This window comes from Periophthalmus magnuspinnatus, chromosome 13 (genome assembly GCF_009829125.3).
Source record: "Periophthalmus magnuspinnatus isolate fPerMag1 chromosome 13, fPerMag1.2.pri, whole genome shotgun sequence".
Classification (NCBI taxonomy): Eukaryota; Metazoa; Chordata; class Actinopteri; order Gobiiformes; family Gobiidae; genus Periophthalmus; species Periophthalmus magnuspinnatus.
Window position 1 is genome coordinate 17,441,493 of NC_047138.1, and position 23,174 is coordinate 17,464,666.

General features: G+C 41.3%; 2 protein-coding genes across 3 annotated transcripts in view; one reads left to right on the forward strand and one right to left on the reverse strand.

Moving 5' to 3' along the window:
• The window catches only part of si:cabz01090165.1 (uncharacterized protein LOC100333421 homolog), a 53,464-nt gene extending 39,575 nt beyond the window's left edge, over nucleotides 1-13,889 (forward strand). Inside the window, exons 6-11 of the mRNA XM_033976977.2 lie at nucleotides 3,486-3,698; nucleotides 4,793-5,103; nucleotides 10,827-11,010; nucleotides 11,650-11,857; nucleotides 12,287-12,525; nucleotides 13,300-13,889. Of these exons, the coding sequence (XP_033832868.1) occupies nucleotides 3,486-3,698; nucleotides 4,793-5,103; nucleotides 10,827-11,010; nucleotides 11,650-11,857; nucleotides 12,287-12,399 (1,029 nt within the window). The 3' untranslated portion in view covers nucleotides 12,400-12,525; nucleotides 13,300-13,889. The remainder of the gene's footprint in view (nucleotides 1-3,485; nucleotides 3,699-4,792; nucleotides 5,104-10,826; nucleotides 11,011-11,649; nucleotides 11,858-12,286; nucleotides 12,526-13,299) is intronic.
• A 21-nt stretch (nucleotides 13,890-13,910) lies between these two features.
• LOC117379815 (uncharacterized) lies at nucleotides 13,911-22,755 on the reverse strand. 2 transcript variants are annotated; one of them, XM_055226060.1, is made up of 6 exons: nucleotides 22,652-22,755; nucleotides 18,979-19,152; nucleotides 18,318-18,412; nucleotides 17,420-17,564; nucleotides 16,005-16,163; nucleotides 13,911-15,316 (listed from the first exon to the last, which is right to left on the reverse strand). In XM_055226060.1, exons 2-6 carry the CDS (start codon nucleotides 19,127-19,129, stop codon nucleotides 14,841-14,843), a joined length of 1,026 nt encoding a protein of 341 aa, XP_055082035.1. In that variant the 5' UTR covers nucleotides 19,130-19,152; nucleotides 22,652-22,755; the 3' UTR covers nucleotides 13,911-14,840. The 2 variants fall into 2 exon arrangements, with proteins under 2 accessions (XP_055082035.1, XP_055082034.1); XM_055226059.1 differs by having other exon boundaries at nucleotides 22,497-22,750.
• Between the last annotated feature and the right edge of the window lie 419 nt (nucleotides 22,756-23,174).

Consider the following 23,174-nt stretch of genomic DNA (forward strand, 5'->3'; position numbering starts at 1 on the left):
CAGGTTAAAAATCTTAAATGTAGACATATTATTTTGAAACTCCTACTGTAGTTTACTCACCTGAATATAAGAAAAACTATCAAATAGTACAATACAAAAAGATCCAGGTTTAATTTCTTGCTTAATTTTGTCATCATAATAGATACTAAAAATGCAAAGTGGCTTTTGGATATCTGATGTGGTATTTGAGAAAATTAAATCTTACTGAAAAATTCCCTATTTTTTGCAGTTAAAACTTGAATAGATCAGATTTTGATCAACAAATTCTGTATGTTTTGTCAAAATCTTGTTGAGTGCTATAAAGACTGTAATGTATGGTCTGTGTAGCTGCTACTTAGGTCCCTATAGAAGAAAATGCATTTTGAGAAATAGGCCTGTCACAATAATTACTATATAGACTTATCATTAAATATATGTTAGACGGAACAATACTTTTTGGGGGTCAATATTTACAATGGATATGTTTTCTTTGTTGGAAACTGTATGGTATTTTTCTGTTCTATAGTAAGATTTGAGATGTAGAGGGTCAAATAAATAACTTTTATGACTCATTACAGATATAAAGTAACTTATTATTGCAGCTCATGTTTTTAGAATAGTTTTAGAGTAAGTAATCCTGCTTTGGGGTTATTGTGTCAGTAGTATCAATTATTTTCAATATTATCATCTGTATTGTCTTCAGTATATCGCACTACAAAATGTCATATTGTGACAGGCCTGTTATGAAAAGGCCTTTGAAGTCACAATGTCCCATATAATTCTATGGAGGTGGGTTGATGGAATAAAATATTAAAACATCTTGCGGTGCAGAGTGGACAGGTTTGTTGTTTCCACATGAAAGCTTGTTGCTAAGAGACCAAACTGACAAAAAAATTAAAAATTTAAATAGAGTTTTGCCTGTAGTGTCTCCCCTTAAGGTTTGACCCAAAACATGAATAATTGTTGAGTAGGGCTGCCAAACAACCCAAAACATGCACCATGGGTAAATGCTCTAGCTAAAGGTCGTCCCCACCAAGACTAGTTCAGGATCTGGACATGGGTCTCTGCCATTGCCTGATCTGGCACCTGGTCCCATTTGACACATTTTTAATTGAACTTGTTTAACTCGTTTTTAAATGTGAGTAGTATGTGTTTTGTCTGCTGTCACCACACGTATTGCTCAGTTTAAATGTATTCATACGTCATGCATTTGACCAGAATCATCAAAGTGAGGCATTTTAATAATGCAGTCGGATTTAAATCAGCTCTGCTCTGTTTTCTAACAAAAGTCATCAGTTTAAATACATACTTTTCACCAACTTTGAGGAAGTATTTATCAGTAAAAAGTTTATATCTCAAGAGTAAACTTCAAAAATTTGATTTGTCCAAAGTACGGTTACTATAGCAACTTTAGCTCTTGCACCAATGTATCTGGGCATGCTCAGTTTGAAAAATGGTGCCAGATCGGTTAAGGCTCCAAATCGAGCAATGACAGGGTTCCCAGGTGCAGCACTGATCCTGATAGAATTCCCCAGCATAATTGAAGGATGGGTCAAATGCAGAGGACACATTTCTCTACGAGGACAGTAAAGTGTACCTTAAGCTTAGGGCTGCAGAATTTTGAAAATACAGGGTTAGCAGAGTATATGGAGAGACAGGGAAGGCATCACACAGGAATATTTCAGAATATGTTTGCAGAGGGCTAAACTACAGACACAAGATCTTTCTACAGACAGTATATTTATTCTTTGCAGAGGACTTTTTATTTTTTAAATATCTGCAGCCTTTGAGGTGTTTGTTTCTATTTGCCCCTCCTCCTCTCAGCTGAACGCATGAAGCTCTGTACATCATCTCTCCTAAACATTCACAGCTGTGTACTTGTCATGCATTAGCAGACACTTCCCAAATACTGTTTTTTTTTTAATTCAGAGCAAAGTCTATAATCCATCATTTATGTTGTAATTCTTGGAGATTTGGCATTTGGTTCAGAAGATTAGCAAACATGTGCATGAGCTGTCCGGTCTCTCTCAAATGCCTGAAAAGGGCATTAGGTTTATCGCAAAAGAAAATTGAATTCTTTCAGATGGACTAAAGTTTATAGGAGTGAAAAACCTTTGGCTCCTGTACTTCTCAAACTTGTTCTCTATAGTACATTTAGATGAGTATTTACTAAGACTGTACTTCATGTGTACTTCATGTGTACTTCATCTGTACTTCATGTGTACTTCATGTGTACTTCATCTGTACTTTATCTGTACTTCATGTATACTTCGTCTGTACTTCGTCTGTACTTCGTCTGTACTTCGTCTGTACTTCATCTGTACTTCATCTGTACTTCATCTGTACTTCATGTGTACTTCATCTGTACTTTATCTGTACTCCATGTGTACTTCATGTGTACTTCATCTAAACTTCATCTGTACTTAATGTTTACTTCATCTGTACTTCATCTGTACTTCATCTGTACTTTGTACTACATGTTTTTTTCATCTACACTTCATCCATACTTCGTCTGTACTTTGTCTGTACTTAAGCTGTACTTCATGGGTACTTTGTCTGTACTTCATCTGTACTTCATCTGTACTTCATGTGTACTTCGTGTGTACTTCATCTGTTCTTCATGTGTACTTCATCAGTACTTTATCTGTTCCTCATCTGTACTTCATCTGTTCTTCATGTGTACTTCATCTGTTCTTCTTCTGTTCTTCATGTGTACTTCATCTGTTCTTCATCTGTTCATCTGTTCTTCATGTGTACTTCATCTGTTCTTCTTCTGTTCTTCATGTGTACTTCATCTGTTCTTCATCTGTTCTTCATTTGTTCTTCATTTGTACTTCATCTGTTCTTCATGTGTACTTCATCTGTTCTTCATATGTTCTTCATGTGTACTTCATCTGTTCTTCATCCGTTCTTCATGTGTACTTCATCTGTTCTTCATGTGTACTTCATCTGTACTTTATCTGTTCTTCATATGTTCTTCATGTGTACTTCATCTGTTCTTCATCTGTTCTTCATGTGTACTTCATCTGTTCTTCATGTGTACTTTATCTGTTCTTCATGTGTACTTCATCTGTACTTTATCTGTTCTTCATGTGTACTTCATGTGTACTTAATCTGTTCTTCATAAGTTCTTTATGTGTACTTCATCTGTTCTTCATCTGTTTTTCATGTGTACTTCATCTGTTCTTCATGTGTACTTCATCTGTTCTTCTGTTCTTCATGTGTACTTCATCTGTTCTTCATCTGTTCTTCATCTGTTCATCTGTTCTTCATGTGTACTTCATGTGTACTTCATCTGTTTTTCATGTGTACTTCATCTGTTCTTCATATGTTCTTCACGTGTACTTCATCTGTTGAATTGAGAGGGGCCAAATGTTTCTTTGATCGGTTACTATGGTTACTATGTTCATCTCAGAGTTTTGAATCAGCTCCACACATCCATCTCCACACTATTGCCCAGACCATTATGTCCACTGACCGTATACCTCCTGTGTTGTGTTCTGTAGGAGGAGTTTGTGTGTGAGCCGCCCATGATCACCCGTCACACGTCCAAGATGTTTGTGATGGAGGGTCAGGAAGTGAGCCTGCGCTGTAAGTCCATCGGGGACCCGGAGCCCATTACCCACTGGGTGAGCCCTGACGGCAAGCTCATGGCCAACACCAGCCGTACCATCTGCTACGACAATGGCTCCCTGGACATCCTCAAGGCCTCCGTCAAGGTGACACGCTACAAGCTTTACTGCTGTTTATAATACTGTGCTGAGGGAGACATGGACTTTTATGAGCTTTTAACTGTGTTATATGGCTTCCCCAGCGCACACACTTTTACATTTAGAGTGACTGGTGCATGTTGGAGTCATCTGAGTAATGCATTTCGATCTGTAGGAGGGGTTGTCAGTATGGTCCAGTAATGTGGTGCTTTGTGTTGATGACATTTGGTCTCCTAGAAATTATAAGGCTCTATCTGCATTCTCGGTTATTCTGTGATGTTTACCTTTTATGGGCCTTTTAGAGGGCCCAACACTGTTGATTTCTGCATGTGCGTTTTTGCTATGTCACTGTATTTTGTCTCCTTAGAATTATAACGTTCTTTTTGAGGTTTTTGTCAAAATGGAGTTATTTGTATATTCTTAGAGAGGCAGAAAGAGAGAGGTTGAGGCAGAGGGAGAGATAGAAACAGACGGGGGGGAGGACTGGTCAGGTAGTTCAACAGCAGATTCTGTGTCAGGGCAGTATAAGGAGAGGAATAGCCCTCTGGACAAAAGTGCCCCTCGTCTGTCCTGCAGCCTGGGCATGACAGCAGTGTCCAAGGGGAGCCGGGTGAACGAGCCTAACCCTTTCATCGTTCTGTTGTTTCGTTCAGTGATGAAATGAGACATTCCCTCAATGTATTTCCTCTAGAAGCTCGTCTGCCACATATGACGTATAAAGCCTGTAGCATTTTAAAGGTCCACCTAGCTCCTTAGCTAGCCTCTTGTACGGTCACCATGGATACGGGAAAAATAAACAGCTCATTTCACACAGTCTCTTACTTGTGTCTTTTGATCTCACATACTGCAATTCAAAAGATGCAATCCAAAGAAACTGAGCTCAAAAAACTAAAAAGTTTCAAAAAGTGCTCAGTGTGTGTGAGTTAGGTCATGACATGAATTTAAAATGTCTTACATATTCTGGCTTTAACTGTAGCTTTACATTTCTTGAGTAACTTTTAATCTTATCCTATTTTGTACTTGTGTTACTGCCTCCTGTCGGTGACATTGAGAGTTGACTAAGGCCAATGATAAATGAAAGTATTATTGTGTTTGCCATACAGGACTCGGGGAAGTTCACCTGCATCGCCTCTAATGCAGCGGGAGAGGCCACGGCCCCGGTGGAGCTGGTGGTGAACCCGTCCCCTCACTATGAGCCCAAACTAGACCCAGAGCCGGGCCCCTCAGACATGCCCACCTCCATCAAGTCCAACTGGAGCGGTGGGCAGGCTCGGGCAGACACACAGAGGGTCACCGTGTCCCACCTCGGCTCCAGCTCCGCCACCGTCACATGGCCGGACCAGAGCCACATCCCCGGGGTCAGGATGTACCAGGTCCAGTACAACAGCTCCAGAGATGACATCCTCATATACAGGTGTGTGCTTGTACTCTCGTTGTACTTTACTACTAACAACTTGTTACTACTGGTGGGGCAATAGGCTCTAATGCTTACTTTTTTGAAAAATAAAACAAGCAACCACTTAAAGAAGACATATTGTGCTTATATCTGCTCTATAGTTATAATCTATGACACCCATGGATCATTATGTTATAATTTGGACATTTGACTGAAATGTTAAGAAGACCTGAGGAAGGTCAGAGGGAACGAAACGTGTTAATAAAAGTGAACCAAGAGTAAGGCAGTGTGCAGGAGTTTTCTTAACATTTCAGTCAAGTGCCTCTCCTCCGATGCACCTGTCACCCAGTCAGGTGTGCTGAGTCTACACAGAAAGGAATACATAATTTGGACATTTTAAATTGTAATATTCATCTAAAACAACTTAATAAAAGAAACATGCCCACTGATTTCTGCATTAGAAAACTGTAGTGCCCAATGGGAACAGATATTGCTGTTAATGCATCACAACAAAGAGCTGTGCAGCTAACGGCTCCTCCTATGGATAGCTGCATATCATGCTAGTGAGCAGTGGATTTTTTTTATTTTTTTTATTTGAGAATAAAGTACGTATGTCAAAGTGGGCATGAAAACGCCAGTGGAGGTGAAAACAGAGGTTGATCTGCAAAATGGTGTTTTGAAAATAAGCAATTAAAGATTGCTCAAACATGCAGGAATCAATCCAAATACAACTTCGGGTGAGTAAATGGTGAGGGGAAACACCATGTTTAAAACACCATGGTTAAAAAGCTATGAAAAGTCTTTTTTGCAGAATAGGTCTGCTTTAAATGTAGAGACTACCAATTTTTTTTTAATATGTAGATTACGTGAATTTTTTGAGTTATTTTTATATTTTTATGCCTCAAAATTAGACCCTTGTTTCTAAGCACAGAAGTGTCCTCAAGTTTATCCTGCATTTGTGATGTCTTTAAAGAGGGGGTATTATGCAAAAAATAAAAATATTATTTTTTTTTTTAGCTCTCTACCATGTTATCACCTCTTCAAAAAGATATGTGAAGAGGATTTAGATGGCATCCATGCATGTTTGAATTTTAGTCTCAGTTCTACCCTCACACAGAAAACACTCTGTTCCACCTGGTGGTGTCATGTGATAATGTAGGAAGTGCTCCACTGGGTTTTTAAACTCCATACACCTTCATTAGAACCATTTTGATGATGATTTTGGATGATGAGCCCTGGAATGAGCAATCTCTACTGGACAAAAAGTATTGGTTAACTTAAAAACTATTACTACATGACATCACAAAGTGGAACAGAGCATTTTGAGCTTAATACAGAGTGTGAATGAATAAAAACACAGCTCCAGGTATTTATTTTTGATGAGATAACAGCATTATAACATGGATTAAAGTTCACAAGAGTCAATATCACATAATATAAAATGTTTAAAGTGACTGAACAACACAATACCCAATACAGCATTACCAAATGACATCATTTATAAATAATGGTGCAGATATGTTCCATTCCCCTGTGTCTGGTTCTTTGTATTTGGCAGTGAGGATTGTTTTGCTTTCACAACTTGTTCAGAATGTGTTCAGGGCACTCCAAAATGGTAAACTATTCAATTAAAAGCCTGTGTGAATTAACTTATGGATTTTTGTCCAAGGCACACCTGCAGTAGCTCAAGGCACAGAGGATGGAAATCAATGCTGTAAATGAGTGGGACTAGGGACAAGAGCCTAAATGAGCATAACAAACAAGAGGGATGGGGAGGATCTAGAGATTGGATTTGAGAGCAAGATGAGTTTGGACATTATAATAAATAATAGTGTGGTTCTGTTCACAATTTTGGTCTCACATTTTGATTGAATTGATATTAGGCAGAATTAGCCAGCATTCACTGCATAAAATCTTCCCCATAAAAACAGCTAACCCTGTACTTTAAATCTGTACAAACATGTTCTGAATTGTGATTCTTGAATTAGTTTGAAATGAGTTTAGTAAAATTAATCAAATGTGAACTTTGAACAGAAACCGCAATTCTAATCCCAATGCTTGTCAGAAAAATCACAGCTAAATATTTTCCAAAATTGTGCAGCCCAATTTGATATTTTGGCTAAGGCACTTTTAGCATGAAAACACAGCAACATAAAACAAGGCAGAGAATGTAATGTAAATGTCATAGTGCAGGGACCTTCTTGTTGTGAGTCGTAGGTGCTAATCACTACCGCTATCACCATGCTACCCAAATATATGAAAGCAGTGAACACCAGAGCACCAGAGTATTGCTGTCACTGTAAAGCCTAACAGCAGGTGGCATACTAACGCACACTTCCTGCTTATCAGACAATAAACACTTTATAATTAGATGCAAAGAGTACACAGTGGACTTATTTTAACCTCAAAAGCTGCTTACGCAATATCTGTACTGGGGTAAATTTATGCAATATATCTGTACTGGGGTAAATTTAGCTCAAATACATGGGAAAATCATGTATAGTACCTTTAAGTGGGTATTTAAGCCTTCTCTGGCTGTGGTCCCTGCTCCCCCTGAGTGACTCTGGAACATACTCCTCACACGTGCACTTGCCCAGGCTTAAAGAGGTGTTTTACTTCCATGGGATATTAATTGCTAACCCATTACATATTTAGATCATTATTCTTTTTAATTTTTTGAGGCTCTGAGTCAGTGTATTGTTATATATCATGCCTTTGTATATTTATGGAGAATTCTTGCATTTGTGTAACCAAACATGCATCTTCAGGAATGTTTTTGATGAGAGTTATAGTATGATAGAAAGCTCAGAAAAATCTATTTTTCCTAATACCCCCTGCTTAAGTGTAAATTGAAACGAGTCCACTCTCTGGCTCTGGAACATGTCTCTTCTCGTGATGGTCCCTGCTCCCCCTGGAACATGCTAATCTCCTCACACTTGTACTTGTCTAGTCTTAATGAACGGCAGCATGCTCTTCATCTGTCTCCTGTCACATCTGCTTATGGCCCGGCTCTCTGCTCTGAGTCTGGTGCAGAACGTCGGCCCCATGGTGTACTCAGAGACACCGCCCAATGATAATGCAGTCCGCTGTTTGGCAAACATGAGCTCCAGTCACCAGGATGTACTGCCAGCACTGCATAGTTTTACATACATCACGCCACAGGTATCCACTGAATGCTTTATCATGAGGGCCAACGATGTGGAAAAATATCTAGCTTTGATTTTTCCGACAAGTATTGGTATTAGATTATGATTTTCAACATTGAATCATATACTTTCTATTATATTCCATGTGGCCTTATATCTGTGTTATCCCTCAGTGGTCCAGGAGTTTCCATAGTGGCCCATGGCTTTATACTAGTCTATGTGACAGTTTTTATGCAGAATAATACAGATGAGTTTGTTTGGTAGAGGACATTATCGTACTTCAAAAATTGCAGCATTTGCGATAAGCTAATTGCGTCCATTCAAATTTGCATTTCACATTAATCTTACAGCCCTATATTTACCGTGCAGATGAGAGTCCCAGTGATCAGTCAGACCCCATCCATGCTCTGGTTATGATGTTTCTGTGGTTTACATGGTAGTCCTCATGTCCTATGAGGATTCAGAGCATGCCTGATTGAGCGGAGCATCACATGTATTATGAAATATGTACGTGTGTGACACTATGCACGCCACTGAAGCATGTGGACTTAAAGAGGGGGTATTATGCAAAATTGCTCTTTTTTTTCAGCTGTTTAACATGTCATAATGTTGTTCCCCCATCAATAACATGCCTGAAGAGGTTTTAGATGTCATCCATGCATGTTTGAGTAATGTAGCGATCTTTCCTGGGCCCTATCAAACCCTTCTTACATTTAGCTGTAAGATTCTATGCCTCCTCCCACAAGCCTGTGTTCCCACACAACAATTCTCCATAAATATACAAAAGTAGGATATAAAACAATACACTACAAGTTCACAAACCTGATGTGATGTGCAGTAGTTTCATTAGCGAGATGCACGCTGATTGTGTTATGATAGTGCTCTGAAGGAGGAGTGACTTAGTGTGGGAAGCAAAGAGAGGGGAGATGCAGATCTAAATATGTTATGTGTTTGCACTTAATATTCCATAGAAGTAAAATATCCCCTCTTTATGTCTGTCAACAGAAGGAAAGAAATAATATCTTTATCTTTATATTTTTATAATCCATAATCCAGGGTCCACTGATATGACATTCTCCGCAGGTGAAATGTGCAGCACTACGTATTAAAGGTTCTTAAATACTGACCAGGTTTACACTGGCTGCATTTACATGGTCAAAATCAGAGGACTAGAATAATCAGAAAACCCAATAGCTGGGTCGCTTATTTATTAAAGACATAACTAGTATAAGACAGAATGAGACAAGAAGTCAAAACACATGTATGGCTCTTTTATTTCTGAGCCAAAATATGCAATGATTCTTACATGAAATGGTGGGAGGAGGTGAGTGCCAGTTGTGCCAATAGGACAAAATCAAAGTACAAAACCAAACTCAATAGCTGGGACTAAGAGAGGCAAGAAATCTAAGCAGACTTAAACCTGTTTATTCTCACAAGCTTTGGTTATTTTCATTCTGTTTAACATATTTACCATTGCGTGATCTGAGTCTAACTTCCTGTGATGTATTTGTTCTTTTAATGCACTGGCACATTGACTCTATGTGTACCATATGAATTGTGTTATATACAAGGGCTCTGAACAGAGGGAAAGGGTAGAAACATTCTAATGGCCCAGGGCTGACAGGGCCCAGCAAAATCAGAACTTTGATATGCATTCTGTTTAGCAGTATTTCTTGTTTAACGTAACCAATATTAATTTAATAGTTGTGTTTTAACAAATAAAAAGCTAAGTTTCATATAAGGCACCCCTACTCCTCTCAGTAATGGTTCACTCTGTTGTTCACACAAAGCCCAGCGGGAATTCATTGGACTGAGTGCCTTGCTGCTCCATCTATGCCATGCAGCCGTCATAATGTCACATCTTAAGTCTTGTATAAATATACTTATTTACTATTATTATATGTCAGGGGATTGTGATCAGTGAACACGGCTATGGGCTGGGAACCAGGGAACGCAACGATAGCTGTGATTTTGGCTTCTACAGGGCACCATTCTACTAGCAACCTGCTGACTGCACAGTGCCTTGTCCAAACTCACATTTGGCAAGATTTAGGGTTAGAGGAGCAGATAATCTTTTGAAAATGCCTCTCAGCATTGCTATTAGATCTGACTTTCAATGTGCGTGTGTGTGTGTGCCTGTGTGTGCATGTGTGTGTGTGCGCACACGTGTGTGTGCTGGTGTGTGCGAATGTGTTCATGTGTGTGTGCATGTGCATGTGTGAATGTGTGTGAGTGTGCGCAGTAGAGTGTATATAAAGTGTTCATTTCATTTACATATTTAATTAATTACATTCTGAAATTTTACCCGTGAATCATTTTTGCTAACACTAGAAATGTGATGAAATTCTGAATTTCAGACACATGTTTCAGTGTGTCCTTGATGTTTTGGTATACTTTCAGGTTTCATTTACTTGACTGTATTATTTGTAGGAAGATATGTATGCACTGAATATTTAGAGTGACTTTTGTATTTGTCAAACTTAGACAAACACAATAAACTAAAATACAAAATCTTGCTTCTCATCTTTTATAGCTTTGTTTCTTTATTTTTGTAATGATTTTTTAAAACCTTCTATTACTATGTCTGTTGTCCAGGATGCTGCCCTCCAGTCACAAGTCCATGGTTCTGGGGGACCTGGCATCTGCACGTGACTATGACCTGTGCGTGTTTGCAGTGTATGACGATGGCCTGACCGCGCTCACTGGCACCAGGCTCGTGGGCTGTGTGTCCTTCACCACAGAGGCCGAGTATGGACGCTGCCATTCCATACGTGACCAGGTAATGGTCTGGTACAATCCATACACTATGGAGTGTACACCCAAGCCGTACCAGACCGGGACAGTCTGGTCTGGAACACTCCATGTGTATAACCAGCAGTGGTAGAAAGAGTACTGCAAATGTGTACTCACATAAAGGTTTTAGTTGTATTTTAGATCAGTATTTTTGATCAGTTAAACAGCGTAATTTGAATTGTTTTAAACCACAATTTACATATTTTCTGAGCTCTGTCCAATCAAAGCAGGTGATGCTGTTATGTGCGTTTGTGGGTTTAGAGAGGAGCAGTGACAGCAGTGAGACAGCTGTGAATCGATACAATTGAGACTTGTACACTATTCAGTAACTTCTTTGATTTAGAATTATACTCAGTTACAAGTACAAGTACAGGTTTAAAAATCTACTCAAAAAAGCAGAAGAAGCCTTCATTGGCACAGAATTTTACCTTGAAATTTGCAATTCTATTTTGAAAGCTGCCAGAAATATCCCAAAACACCCCAAACAGTCTGAGCCTAAAAATAAACTTGTCAAAACGACTCAAGTGAAACATGTGAGTTAAGCCCTTTTCATACCCCCCTCTCTCACTAACCCGCCCCCTCTGTGCCTCTCTAACTCGCCCCCTCTGTGCCTATTTCTCTGCAGTTCCTGGGGGGCACCATGATCATCATCATCGGCGGCATCATCGTGGCCTCAGTGCTGGTCTTCATTTTCATCCTCCTCATGAAGTACAAGCTCCACAGTCAGCACTACAAACAGAAGGCTGCGGCTCACCACACCAACGTGTGCTCCCAGACCAACGGAGGGGGAGGGGGGGTGCTTCCCGTGCCCCCGCCCCCCTCCGCAGGCTCAGGTAAAAACCCCACCCTCCTCCACAGGCCCCACCCCCTCCTCAGGATCAGGAAAAAGCCCTGCCCCTTCCACAGAATCAGGAATAACTACATGCCCATGCATTCACTTAGGCCACTCCCTCCTCCTTAGACTCAGTTATAAGCCTCAGCAGGCTCAAGTATAAACTTTGCCCCCTCAACAGGCTAAGGTATAGGCCCTGCCTTCATTGTCAAGCTCAGGTATAAGCCTGCCTCCCTCCCTCCTCAGGCTCAGATACAGGCTTCGCCTGCTTTGACGGTCTCAGATACAGGCTCAACCCCCCCTCCACTGACTGAGGTATAAGCCCCTCTTGGGATATGTACTCAAACAAGTACTGTTACTTAATAATTTGGTCATTACTAATCACTTTAACTACATCTTTAAACTATGAACTGTTGTGTGCTTTGAACAGGTGGGGGCCCAAACAGGAGCTCGTCTGGAGCAGAGGGGCTGGACAACTCTGTGCGGGGAACCACTGTAGTGGACTTAAACCCTGGGCAGGAGCAGGACCCCCTGTCCCAATGAGCCCCTCCACCACCGCCTCCGTAGCCCTGCCTCTGGACTGATGCCGCCCCTGACCACTGCCTCTGGTCTGACTCCACCCCCCCCTCTGTTCTGACTGCCCTGTGTGTGAGGAACTCAGCTGGCCTGGTCAGTATTCACTCTGGCTCTCTTTGTAAAAAAGAAATGTGGTATTATACCAAGTTAAAGGCTCTCAAAAATGTAAAAAACAGAAGTAGTTAATTTTAAACGGTTTTTAAACCTAACATATTCCAACCATCTTAATTATTCATTGCACCAAAATTATAAGTGCTTTTCACAACTTTCAGAGAGAACAACTAGCAGGCACACAATGCACTTACTGGGCCTCGGACAATAAAACAGTTTTTCATTTATATTTCTTCTATTTATATTTCTTTATTATCTATATTTCCATATTTTTTTACATTGTAGATTCTCACTGAAGCAGCAAAACTATACGGAGTGTATTACACATAAAATAAATTCAAAATAACTCCAAATTAGTTTTAGATTTTTTAGAATAGCCTTTACCCTTTGCGTTGAACCCTTTTGGCATTTCTTGACCCTGACAAAGTATAGTTGTGAAGTGAAAATCATTTCAAGAGACTACATAATGAAGCTCACTGAAAGAAGGCCAAGGGTTTGTAGCGCTGTTGACAAAGCAAAGGTAGAATTTCAAATAATCCAAGTATGCACCCTTTGCTTTGTATATAAAATATAGAAATTATTGAGTTATTTCACTTTTTTCACTCCATAATTCCATGTCTTGGATCATATATTTGATGTCTTTTGTATGTATCTAAAAGGCAGAAAGTAGTAAATATAAAGATAAAAAAAAGCATTAAATAAGAGGGTACTTATACATATGCTTTGTCACAGTGCATTCTTCTCTCTGTCCCATAGGTGTCAGCGTTCCCCCTGAGAGCTGTGTTAGACCAGATGCAGTGGTGGACAGTGGACATACTCTGGACATGCCCTGGACATGTTTGGACATACTAGACATTTGTGGACATACAGAGGACATGTCACATGCGCACTGCCCGAGCTTCCAGTTGTACCAGCGTGCACGTGCAGGGGGCGGGACTTCCTCTCTTAGAATGTCCTGGTACAGAACTCACAGGGGGACAAACATGGAAATGTTGAGACACTTTTGGACTGTTTTTCCGTCTCCAGCTTCGAGTCATATGCCAAAGGATGAACACTTACCAGGCGATGTGGACTCGCACTGCGGACTGTCCAAGCACACGGGGACACTACAGGGACACAGCCACCTGTCCCTGTCCCACCAAGAGCACACTTTCCCAGGCACTTTAACCCCTGTGTCCTCCCTGTCTTCGCGTCCTCCGGGTTTTCTAAGCAATAGTATGTGGTGAGTGTGCACTATGTGAGGGGCGTGGCCTGAATGCTGCTGTTGTCCCGCCCTGTCCCCTCCCCCAGTCCTTCTATCATCCAATAACACAACACCTGTCCAGCCGGATTTTATGATTTCATAGTAACAAATGTGGATTTCTAATAAACAAAGATATTTTTCTGCCAGTTGTGGTTTATTTTTTTTTAAAAAAGGTTAGGTTCAGGAAAGTGAAAGATAGAGAGAAGGCGATACAACTTTTAAGAACAGGTCAGAATGTATTATTAATAATCAGAGGTGGATAGTACTCAGTTACATTTAACTTTTTAAAGAAATTATACTTTTCAGAGTACTTTTCTAGCAGCATACTTTTGTCCACTTGAGTAATATTTGTACTGAAGTAACAGTATTCTTACTTGGGTAAAAGTTCTGATTACTCAAAGTGACAAAAGCTTTATGTTGATAATACAAAATTATTTGAACATTTGTGTTTATTGCATCGCTCCTTCAGTTTTTCTCATTTTTGTTTCTATCGTTTGTAAATACCAGATTTTGTGCATTATTTTATAATTACATAATTATATATTATATAATGTTTTAAGTTACTCTTACTCATTGTTGAGAAGTAACTGTACAAATCTACCAAAAATCCATGTTCTGAATACAAACTTTTGAGTCACTGGATTCTAGCACAACTTACTTACTTTTTCATTTGGTGTATACAGTCCTTCTTAGCAGTCATTTGATCTTTGGGTCACATGACTAGAGCAGTGAGGTACAGTAGGTTGCCCGAGTAACATGATTAAAGTCACATACATAAATATTTACATTTGAACAATGAAAGAGTTACAGTGTTACTAAGATTTACAGGTTAAAGGGAACATGAAAACCATACAGCAAACCATCTCTGGTCAGTATTATCTTGATCCTTCTGGCCTCTGTATTTTTGTATATAGTGTATGTGGCCCAAGGAAGCTACAACAAGGGGCCCCCAGAGTCTTAAAAGTCCTGAGTGACTTTACTGTCGGTGCAGTGGTTACTTGAGTAACCACGTGCCACGTGTATGTATGCGGTGGTGGACATGTCGGTGGGTGTGTCACTTGTGTATATACGCAGGGATGGGCGTGGCCGTGGATGTATCGCGGGGTGGCGTCCGCAGCATAGCAAGGGCCATAGTGGAGAAGTCCCTGAGAGTGTCCACGCCTTGCCTCTGGAGCTCCAGAGACTCCTGCACAAAGTCCTGCTGCCTTTGCTTCATCAGTTGTAGTGAGCGTGCCAGGGTCTCCACGGAACGGGCCACTGAGGCCAGCAGCACCCGGCTCACCCTCTGCTGCTGCAGGCACTGGGCCAGGGGCAACGTGGTGGCGCTCTGCAGCATCTGGCCTGCCCCTTGCTGTTGGTCCTGGGATGAGGGGGCGGGGCCCTGGGGGCGGGACGGGCTGCCCTCCTGTCGGGAGTACGTGTATGTGGGTTTTGATCGGAAGAACTCCTCTGACTCCATCAGGGGGCTGTGGTCTTCATCATCCTCCTCATCAAAGTCCAGGCCATAGTCCGGGGATTCATAGTTCAAGTCTGGGAAAGGAGAAACCAGGAACCAAAATCACTGATCAACTACCGTCCCTCGTGCTGTCGGTCATGTGTCCTTACTATCTCCTGTCCTGTCGGCACACATGTCCTTCCAGTCTGTTGTCCTCATGGCGAGTGCCTATTGGCAATCATGTCCTTCCCATCTGCTGTCCTGTTGCCTCGTGTGTCTTTACTGTCCCTTGTCCTGTCACCGCTTGTGTCCTTCCCGTCCACTGTCCTGTGTATCCTTACCATGCCCTGTCTTGTCACCACATGTGTCTTTACCGTCCCGTCTGGTCGGACCACGTGTCTTTCCCGTCCACTGTGCTGTCACCTCGTGTGTCCCTACCGTCCACTGTCCTGTCAAAGCGTGTGTCCCTACCGTCCACTGTCCTGTCAAAGCGTGTGTCCTTACATCCCCTGTCCTGTTAGGGTGTGTATCCGTACCATGCCCGGTCCTGTTGGTGCTTGTGTCCTTCCCATCGGCTGTCCAGTGTGTTCTTAACTTCACCTGTCTTGTCGCCACGTGTGTTTTACCGTTCCCTGTCTTGTCTCCACATGTGTCCTTACCATCCCCTGCCCCATTGGCGTGTGTCCTTACCGTCCCCTACCCTGTTGCCATGTGTCCTTACCATCCCTTGCCCCATCGGCATGTGTCCTTACCGTCCCCTGTCCTGTTGCCGTGTGTCCTTACCGTCCCCTGCCCTGTCGGTGGTGGACATCTCAGAACTGAAGGTTTCGCTGTAGGAGCTGTCAGGCAGGCTGAAGCTAGTGTTCTCAGACAGGCTGTTCTCAGGCAGAGAGATACTGGCGAAGGAGCGGTCCTCATCAAGGTCTATGTCGCTCTCTCCATCTGAACACAGATACAGGTGACATGGCTCTACAGGTAACAGCACATACTACTGTTTTCCAAAAATGATACTCAGTTCTTACAGGCCCTGTACTTGATTTTCTCCTGGTTCTCCTTAAAGTGTATTGGCAATACATTTATTTGAGAGGAAAAAAAATTGACCAAAGGACATATGGGGAATAACTAACAAAGAAGCTAATGATGACGGCATGAGTTTTTGTCAATTCAGGCACATTGTCACAAAGAATCATGGGAAAAGAAGTGCCTGAAGGCAGATTTATACTCAAACACCATGGATGTACTGCACAGCTCTGCGACACACCTGACAGCCAATCAGAGAGGTTGTGGCTTCTGTAGCGCTGTCTACATGTGGCAGCTTGGAACAGCTAAGGTTTGGTACAGAAATGTCTGTATATGAAGTATATGGTTTCTATCAACATGATGCACCTGGAGCCTGATTAGCTCCACAGAAGCTTGAGTGGTTCAGATTTATGTCAGATCCGCTCTACTCAGTTAAACAGAGCTTCATGCTGAACCAAAAGACAGCCCTAACACTATCCCAGACAGCTCATGGTGCATTATGAAGAGAGATCAATGAGAAACACGTGGAAACAATTTCATGAAAATATCCCAGACAGTTGTTTCTTAGAGTGGCAGGATGGACTAAGTGGGTGGGTTAACTGTTCAAACTAAACCATGTTCCTGACTCATTGTTCAAAGCCTGGTACAGGCCCTTTAATAGTAGCTTATAACTTGGTGGTAATGCTGTGATGTAGGGCGCTAGAGCAAATCGTAAAAGCTGCACATTTGTATCTATTACAAACAAATTATCCGGTCTTTGTGTTATTTGGCATTACATCTGCTACTCCTGGAGTTTTGTTTGCAGTTTTTCATGCCTTGAAAAGTCCAATCCTTTATATCATGGATTTCCTGTTGTGTTTGCAGATTTTAACTGGTTCCCCCTAGAGGCGCTGTGATGTTACAGGACACAGGGAACACAGAGAAGGGACACTTTTGTCCTGAGGCCTGTTACTTCCCCTGAAACTGCCCTAACATTGGATCTGATGGTCCTGCCTGTTGAGCTGCACTGAGACTTTAGTTTGAGCTTTCTGTTATTATTATACTTTACTGGTCAGTGAGCTCAAATTGCCCCTTTGGGACAAATAAAGTGATTTTGATTGATTGATTGACTGAATTATTTGAAACAAGATACGCATTTAGAACTGCAGTAATTGTCAGTAATGGAGGGACTCCCTTACCTCCCTTTGGGCTCATGGTGAGGATCTTGTGGACAGCCTTCTCAATGGGGCCCAGGTTCCTCCTCCTGAAGCGCTTCCTGGATCCCACCATGCGGCGCTTTGCATCGAACTTCAGGTCCGCCCACTTTTTCATGATCTGACGCACCTGCGTGAGACAAGCCACTTTAGAGTCCACGTGAGGGTCTACAAGACGAGCAGAGGAGGGTCTAAAAGAGGGGGGGGACATTTTCTGATCTATGTTATAATGTTGTTTCCTCATTCCAAACATACCTGGAGTTGTGCTTTGTTTCATTCACACATTTAACACAAAAAAGGCTGAGTTCTTCTCTCAAACAAAGACACACCTTGTGATGTCATGTGGTAACAGAGAAAGTGCTCCATTGTGTTTTTAAACTCTATACACCTTCACTAGAATCATTTGGATGATTTCAGCCCTGTAATTTCCAATCTCAACTGAACTAAAGGCAAAAGGTAGCTGTTAACTTGAAAACTACCACTACATGACATCAGAAGGTGGAACAAAGCATTCTGAACTTTGGAGATGAAGACACGCCAATAATAAAGAGTTACTAAAACATGTGAATGAAAAAAAACAAAACACAACTCCAGGTATGTTTTTGAGGAGGTAACAACATTTTAACATGACTCAAATCTCAGAAAGCTCACAAGACTGGGTAATATAGGACCTTTAATGAAGTTACTAGTCACTAATAGAAATCATCTGGTTAAGCATTTATGAATATACCTTTTAGATATTTCATGGCAAACACAATGTAATCAATCAGAAACTCTGGCTCTTGCCCACATCTGGAAGTATCATCACATTCTACAATCTCTAAAACCACCAATACGAGATCATTCTGCAAGGATGTCAATAGTGAGCAGCTCCAGAACCCACCTCCCTCTGGTTCTCCCCCAGACTGTTGATCTGGTCTGTGATTCGGCACCACATCTTCTTCTTGGCCTCAGCAGAGACGCCCTGGTTAAACTTCCCTGTGCAACATCACAACAAGAACATCACTTACAGTATTCGTAATTCCAGCAGACCAGCACAGTATTATTTCCTATACATTTACTACGGTGCTAGTGTCACATTACCCAAGAGCTTGCATGTATTCACAGGCTGTTTTTCTAGCAACATGCGTTTACGTCTACTTGAGTAATATTTTTAACAGTACTCAGTAACAGTACTCTTACTTGAGTAAAAGTGTTGGTTATTCTTCCCACTGTGAGTCTAAAAGCTTTATGTTGACCATATGAAATGATTTGGACGTGTGTCTTGCACTGCTCCTTCAGAAATGATTTAGTTTGTCTCATTTCTGTATCTATTCTTTGAAAATACCAGATTTTGCTCAATATTAGTGTCCCAACAGTTAAGTCTCTTTAAGTTACTCTTGTTTGACTAGTACTAGTCCCATATGCTTTACTTTTACTTGAGTCATTTCTTGGACCACTACTTTGTACTTCTACTTGAGTGATATTATTTTGGAGTAATTCTTACTTGAGAGCAGTTTTTGGCTACTCTACCACCTCTGCTCAGGGGTTGTGAATGTACTCACGGAGCAGGACATAGCGGTTCTTCTTGATGGCCTCGAGCAAAACCTTGACCTCCGTGTGGGAGAACCGCGGTTTGGCCCTGTTCCCGAGGAGCGTTGGGTCCACTCTGGTGAAGTCCTCATCTGGAGGGATGATGTAATCCGCCTTGTTCATCTCTGTGCTGATCCTGACACACACTGCACCCGACACAACAGAGACACTAAATCAAAACTACTGATGTGACGTGACTTGAACAAGTCGGCTCTTTTGAATGGTTCATTAACGTGAACAGTTGGAACAGAGTCTATTTTTTTTAAAATAACTGATTCTTTTTCTTTCTAGTTTTTATGCATTTTTACACAGATTAACTCTGAACCAGCACATGAATCAGCAGAGAAGCAGAGCAGGTGACACGAGTGAGAGCTTTGTGCATATAAAAATAGATTTGGCATCATAAAAAACAGTTTTTTGATTATTATTATTATTGTAGTACAACATTTTATTTAGATTCTGCATCATTTCAAAGGGTAAACACACTTCCACTGTCAGTTTGAACCATTTTACACAAGACACTTGGTCGTTTCTCTCAGTGATTAGTTTGTAGATGAAATGAGTTCTCACATTGGCTTGTGTCTTTAAACGGCTCTTTGAAATGGGTGTAAATTGATCCAAAAGATTCGGATCCCATATAAGAGCTGAAAGTCCCATCACTAATCAAACCCTGTGTCATTGCCAGTTTTTTGCCATTGCAACATCCTTCAACACTCCTTAAATAAATAAATAAATAAATAAATACAATGTTCAGCTATTTTTCTTGAAACTGAGTTTCATTTACAGTGGCTTGCAAAAGTATTCATCCTCCTGGAACTTTTTCACATATTGTCATGTCACAACCACACATTTAAAGACATTTTCTTAGCCCTTTATATGAATGAGCAACAAAAAATGGCAAAGTGGAAGGAAATATTTTACAAGATTTCCAATTTTCTTTTTTAATAAAAAACTTAAAAGTGCAGCGTGCAAAAGTATTCAGACCCCTTTTTCTTGAATGCAACAAATTGCTTTTAGAAGTTGCCTGATGATTTTGGAAAGATTGAATGTTGATTTAATGACTAAAAAGAGTCCACCTGTGTGTAATCTTGTCTCAGTATAAATGCAGCTGTGCTATGAAGGCCACAGACATTTGCTAAGAAAGTGTTGGGGAGCAAACCACAAAATGAAGTCAAAGGAGAACACCGAACAGGTCAGAGAAGAAGTTGTGGTGAAGTTTAAAGCGGGGCTTGGATCTAAAAAGATTTCCCAAGGGTTGAACATCTCAAGGAGCACTGTTCAATCTATCATCCGGAAATGGAAAGAGTATGGCACAACTGCAAACCTACCCAGACATGGCTGTCCACCAAAACTTAAAGAGCGAACAAGAAGAGCATTCATTAGAGATGCAGTCAGGAGGTCCATGGTGACTCTGGAAGAGCTGCAGAGATCCACAGCTCAGGTGGGGGAATCTGTTCACAGGACTATTAGTCATGCACAACACAAATCTGGTTTTAATGGAAGAGTGGCAAGAAGAAAGCCATTGTTGAAAACCATCCATAAGAAGTCTTGTTTACAGTTCGCTAGAAGTCATTTGGAGGACACAGCAAACAAGTGTGGGGTGAAAGTGGCTCAGTGGTTAGAGTGTTGGTCCCCCAACCCGAAGGTTGGAGGATCGAGTCCCGCTTGGACCAAGTTCTGTTGTTGTGTCCTTAGGCAAGACACTTCACCCACATTGCCTAGTATGAAAGTGGTGTGTGTGTGAATGATAGGTGGTGGTTGGAGGGGCTGATGGTGCAGATTGGCAGCCTTGCTTCCATCAGTCTCCCCAGGGCAGCTGTGGCTACAATAGTAGCTTACCATCACCATGTGTGGAAATGAATGAATAATGACTATAGTGTAGTGCTTTGACAAGCCTGTATTATTATAAGTGGCAGAAGGTGCTTTTGTCTGATGAGACCAAAATCGAACTTTTTGGCCTTAACGCAAAACGCTACGTGTGGAGGAAAACTAACCCTGCACATCACTCTAAACAAACCATGCCCACAATCAAACACAGTGATGGCAGCATCATGCGGGGGTGCGTTTCTTCAGCTGAAACAGGGAAGCCGGTCAGAGTTGATGGGAAGATGGATGGAGTCTGCAAAATACTTGAGACTAGGGCCGAGGTTCACCTTCCAGCAGGACAACGATCCTAAACATAAAGCCAAAGTGACAATGGAATGATTTAAAGCATATTCATGTGTTAGAATGGCCCAGTCAAAGTCCGGACCTAAATCCAATTGGGAATCTGTTGCAATACCTGAAAACTGCAGTTCACAAACGGTCTCCATCAAATCTGACAGAGCTTGAACTGTTTTACTAGAAAGAATGGACAAATATTTCAGTCCATAGGTGTGCAAAGCTGGTGGAGACATACCCCAAAGGACTTGCAGCTGTAATTGCAGCAAAAGGCGGTTCCACAAAGTATTGACTTAGGAGGGCTGAATAGTTTTACATGCTGCACTTTTCAGGTTTTTTTGGGGTTTTTTTGCAATCTGGAAATTACGTATAATTTTCTTTCTACTTCACACACCATTTTGTGTTACTTATTCACATAAAATGCAAATTAAAAAATATTTAATTTTGTGTTTGTGACTTGACAAAATTTGAAAAAGTTCCAGGGGGATGAATACTTTTGCAAGCCGTTGTATACTCAGAAGTAGTAGTACTTTACTTGACATTGACATAGATTTTAAAGAAATTGTACTTTTCTAGCAGCATACTTTACTCCTAATTTAGTAAAAAATAATAATAATAATTATTATTATTATTTAAGCAACAGTACTCTTGCTTGAGTAAAGGGCCTATGTTGATAATATGAAATTATGTTTCTTGCAGCACTCAGCACATATGATTTAGTCTCATTTTTGTGTTTCTCCTTTGGAAATACCAGATTTTGTGCATTATTTATTTTGTCCTTCAAATTACATTCAGTTACTCTTTAAATGTCGGGAGGTAACATCTGATTTTCACTTGAGCAGTATGTTTCCCAGTTACTTTTTTATTTTTACTTGAGTAATTTCTTGAAACACTATTTTGTACTTTTACTTGAGTACAATTTTTCGCTACTCTACCCACATCTGAATATACCATATCTTCTTTTTCAATTTCAAAATATCACATATTATTTTTGCATCCTACAGAATGTATAGCTCTGTATCCCTCTGTGTTCCAATGAGGATAAATCTGTGTCCCAGTATAAAACAGCATCCATCGTGCAGTGGACTCCAGGCGGATTTTTTCATTCACAGATGCATTATGACCCGCTCAAGCCCCACCCACCCTGCACACTATCGTAACCAGAGAGTGACCAGTGCCTGGATCCCTATCCTATATCCTAGCCCTCCACACTGCTCCTGGGCATTCTCCCGCTGCTTACAACTGCAAACACCACAGCTCGGCTGTAGATAAAGAGACTGGGGACACACACAGACGGGATGTTGTCTGTAACGAGCCTTGTAGTACCCACAATGCTTTGCGGCTCCGGGGGCGTTCTGTCGCTGCCTCTCGCTTCTCCGCGGGTTGATGCGCTCCGTGGATGGCTCATGGGATGGCTCTGCAGCAGACAGCCACGCTCCAGAGGGCAAAGCAGGAGACTACTGAGGTCTGTGTCCGGACACTCACCTCACTCCGCTCCGCTGCTCCTTTGTGTATTTTTCCAAACTTCCGAACGAAAGAAGGCACTGCAGTGCGCAGACTCCTCTCTCTCTCTCTTTCCGCTGTAGCACAGCGCCTCCATCCGTACACAGGTGGAAGAGCCCGTCTGTGTTGTCTTGTGCCAAAATATCTCCCTTTTACATGGCCAAATGTGTTTTTATTTATACAATTTTGTTTTATGTTGCACCATATCACTGATAATGGAAATAGCGCTTTTCTCACACATGCTGTTATTGGATGCTGGTTTGGGCCCATAGTCCTGGTCTAGGATTAGTCTTGGATTAGTTCAAAATTGACCCCTGGTTTATACTCCTAATTTTTACGTTGTGTATGGGCAAGTGTGACCGCACACTAAAACGATTCAAAAAAGGTCAACTTTGCCTTATGGAATCTATTCGGTATTGATACCTGCTCAAATGTTAATTTTATTAAGGATAGCCCCTTGAGATGCATCACCAAAGTAGCTCAGTGGTTAGAGCAGTGGTCCCCC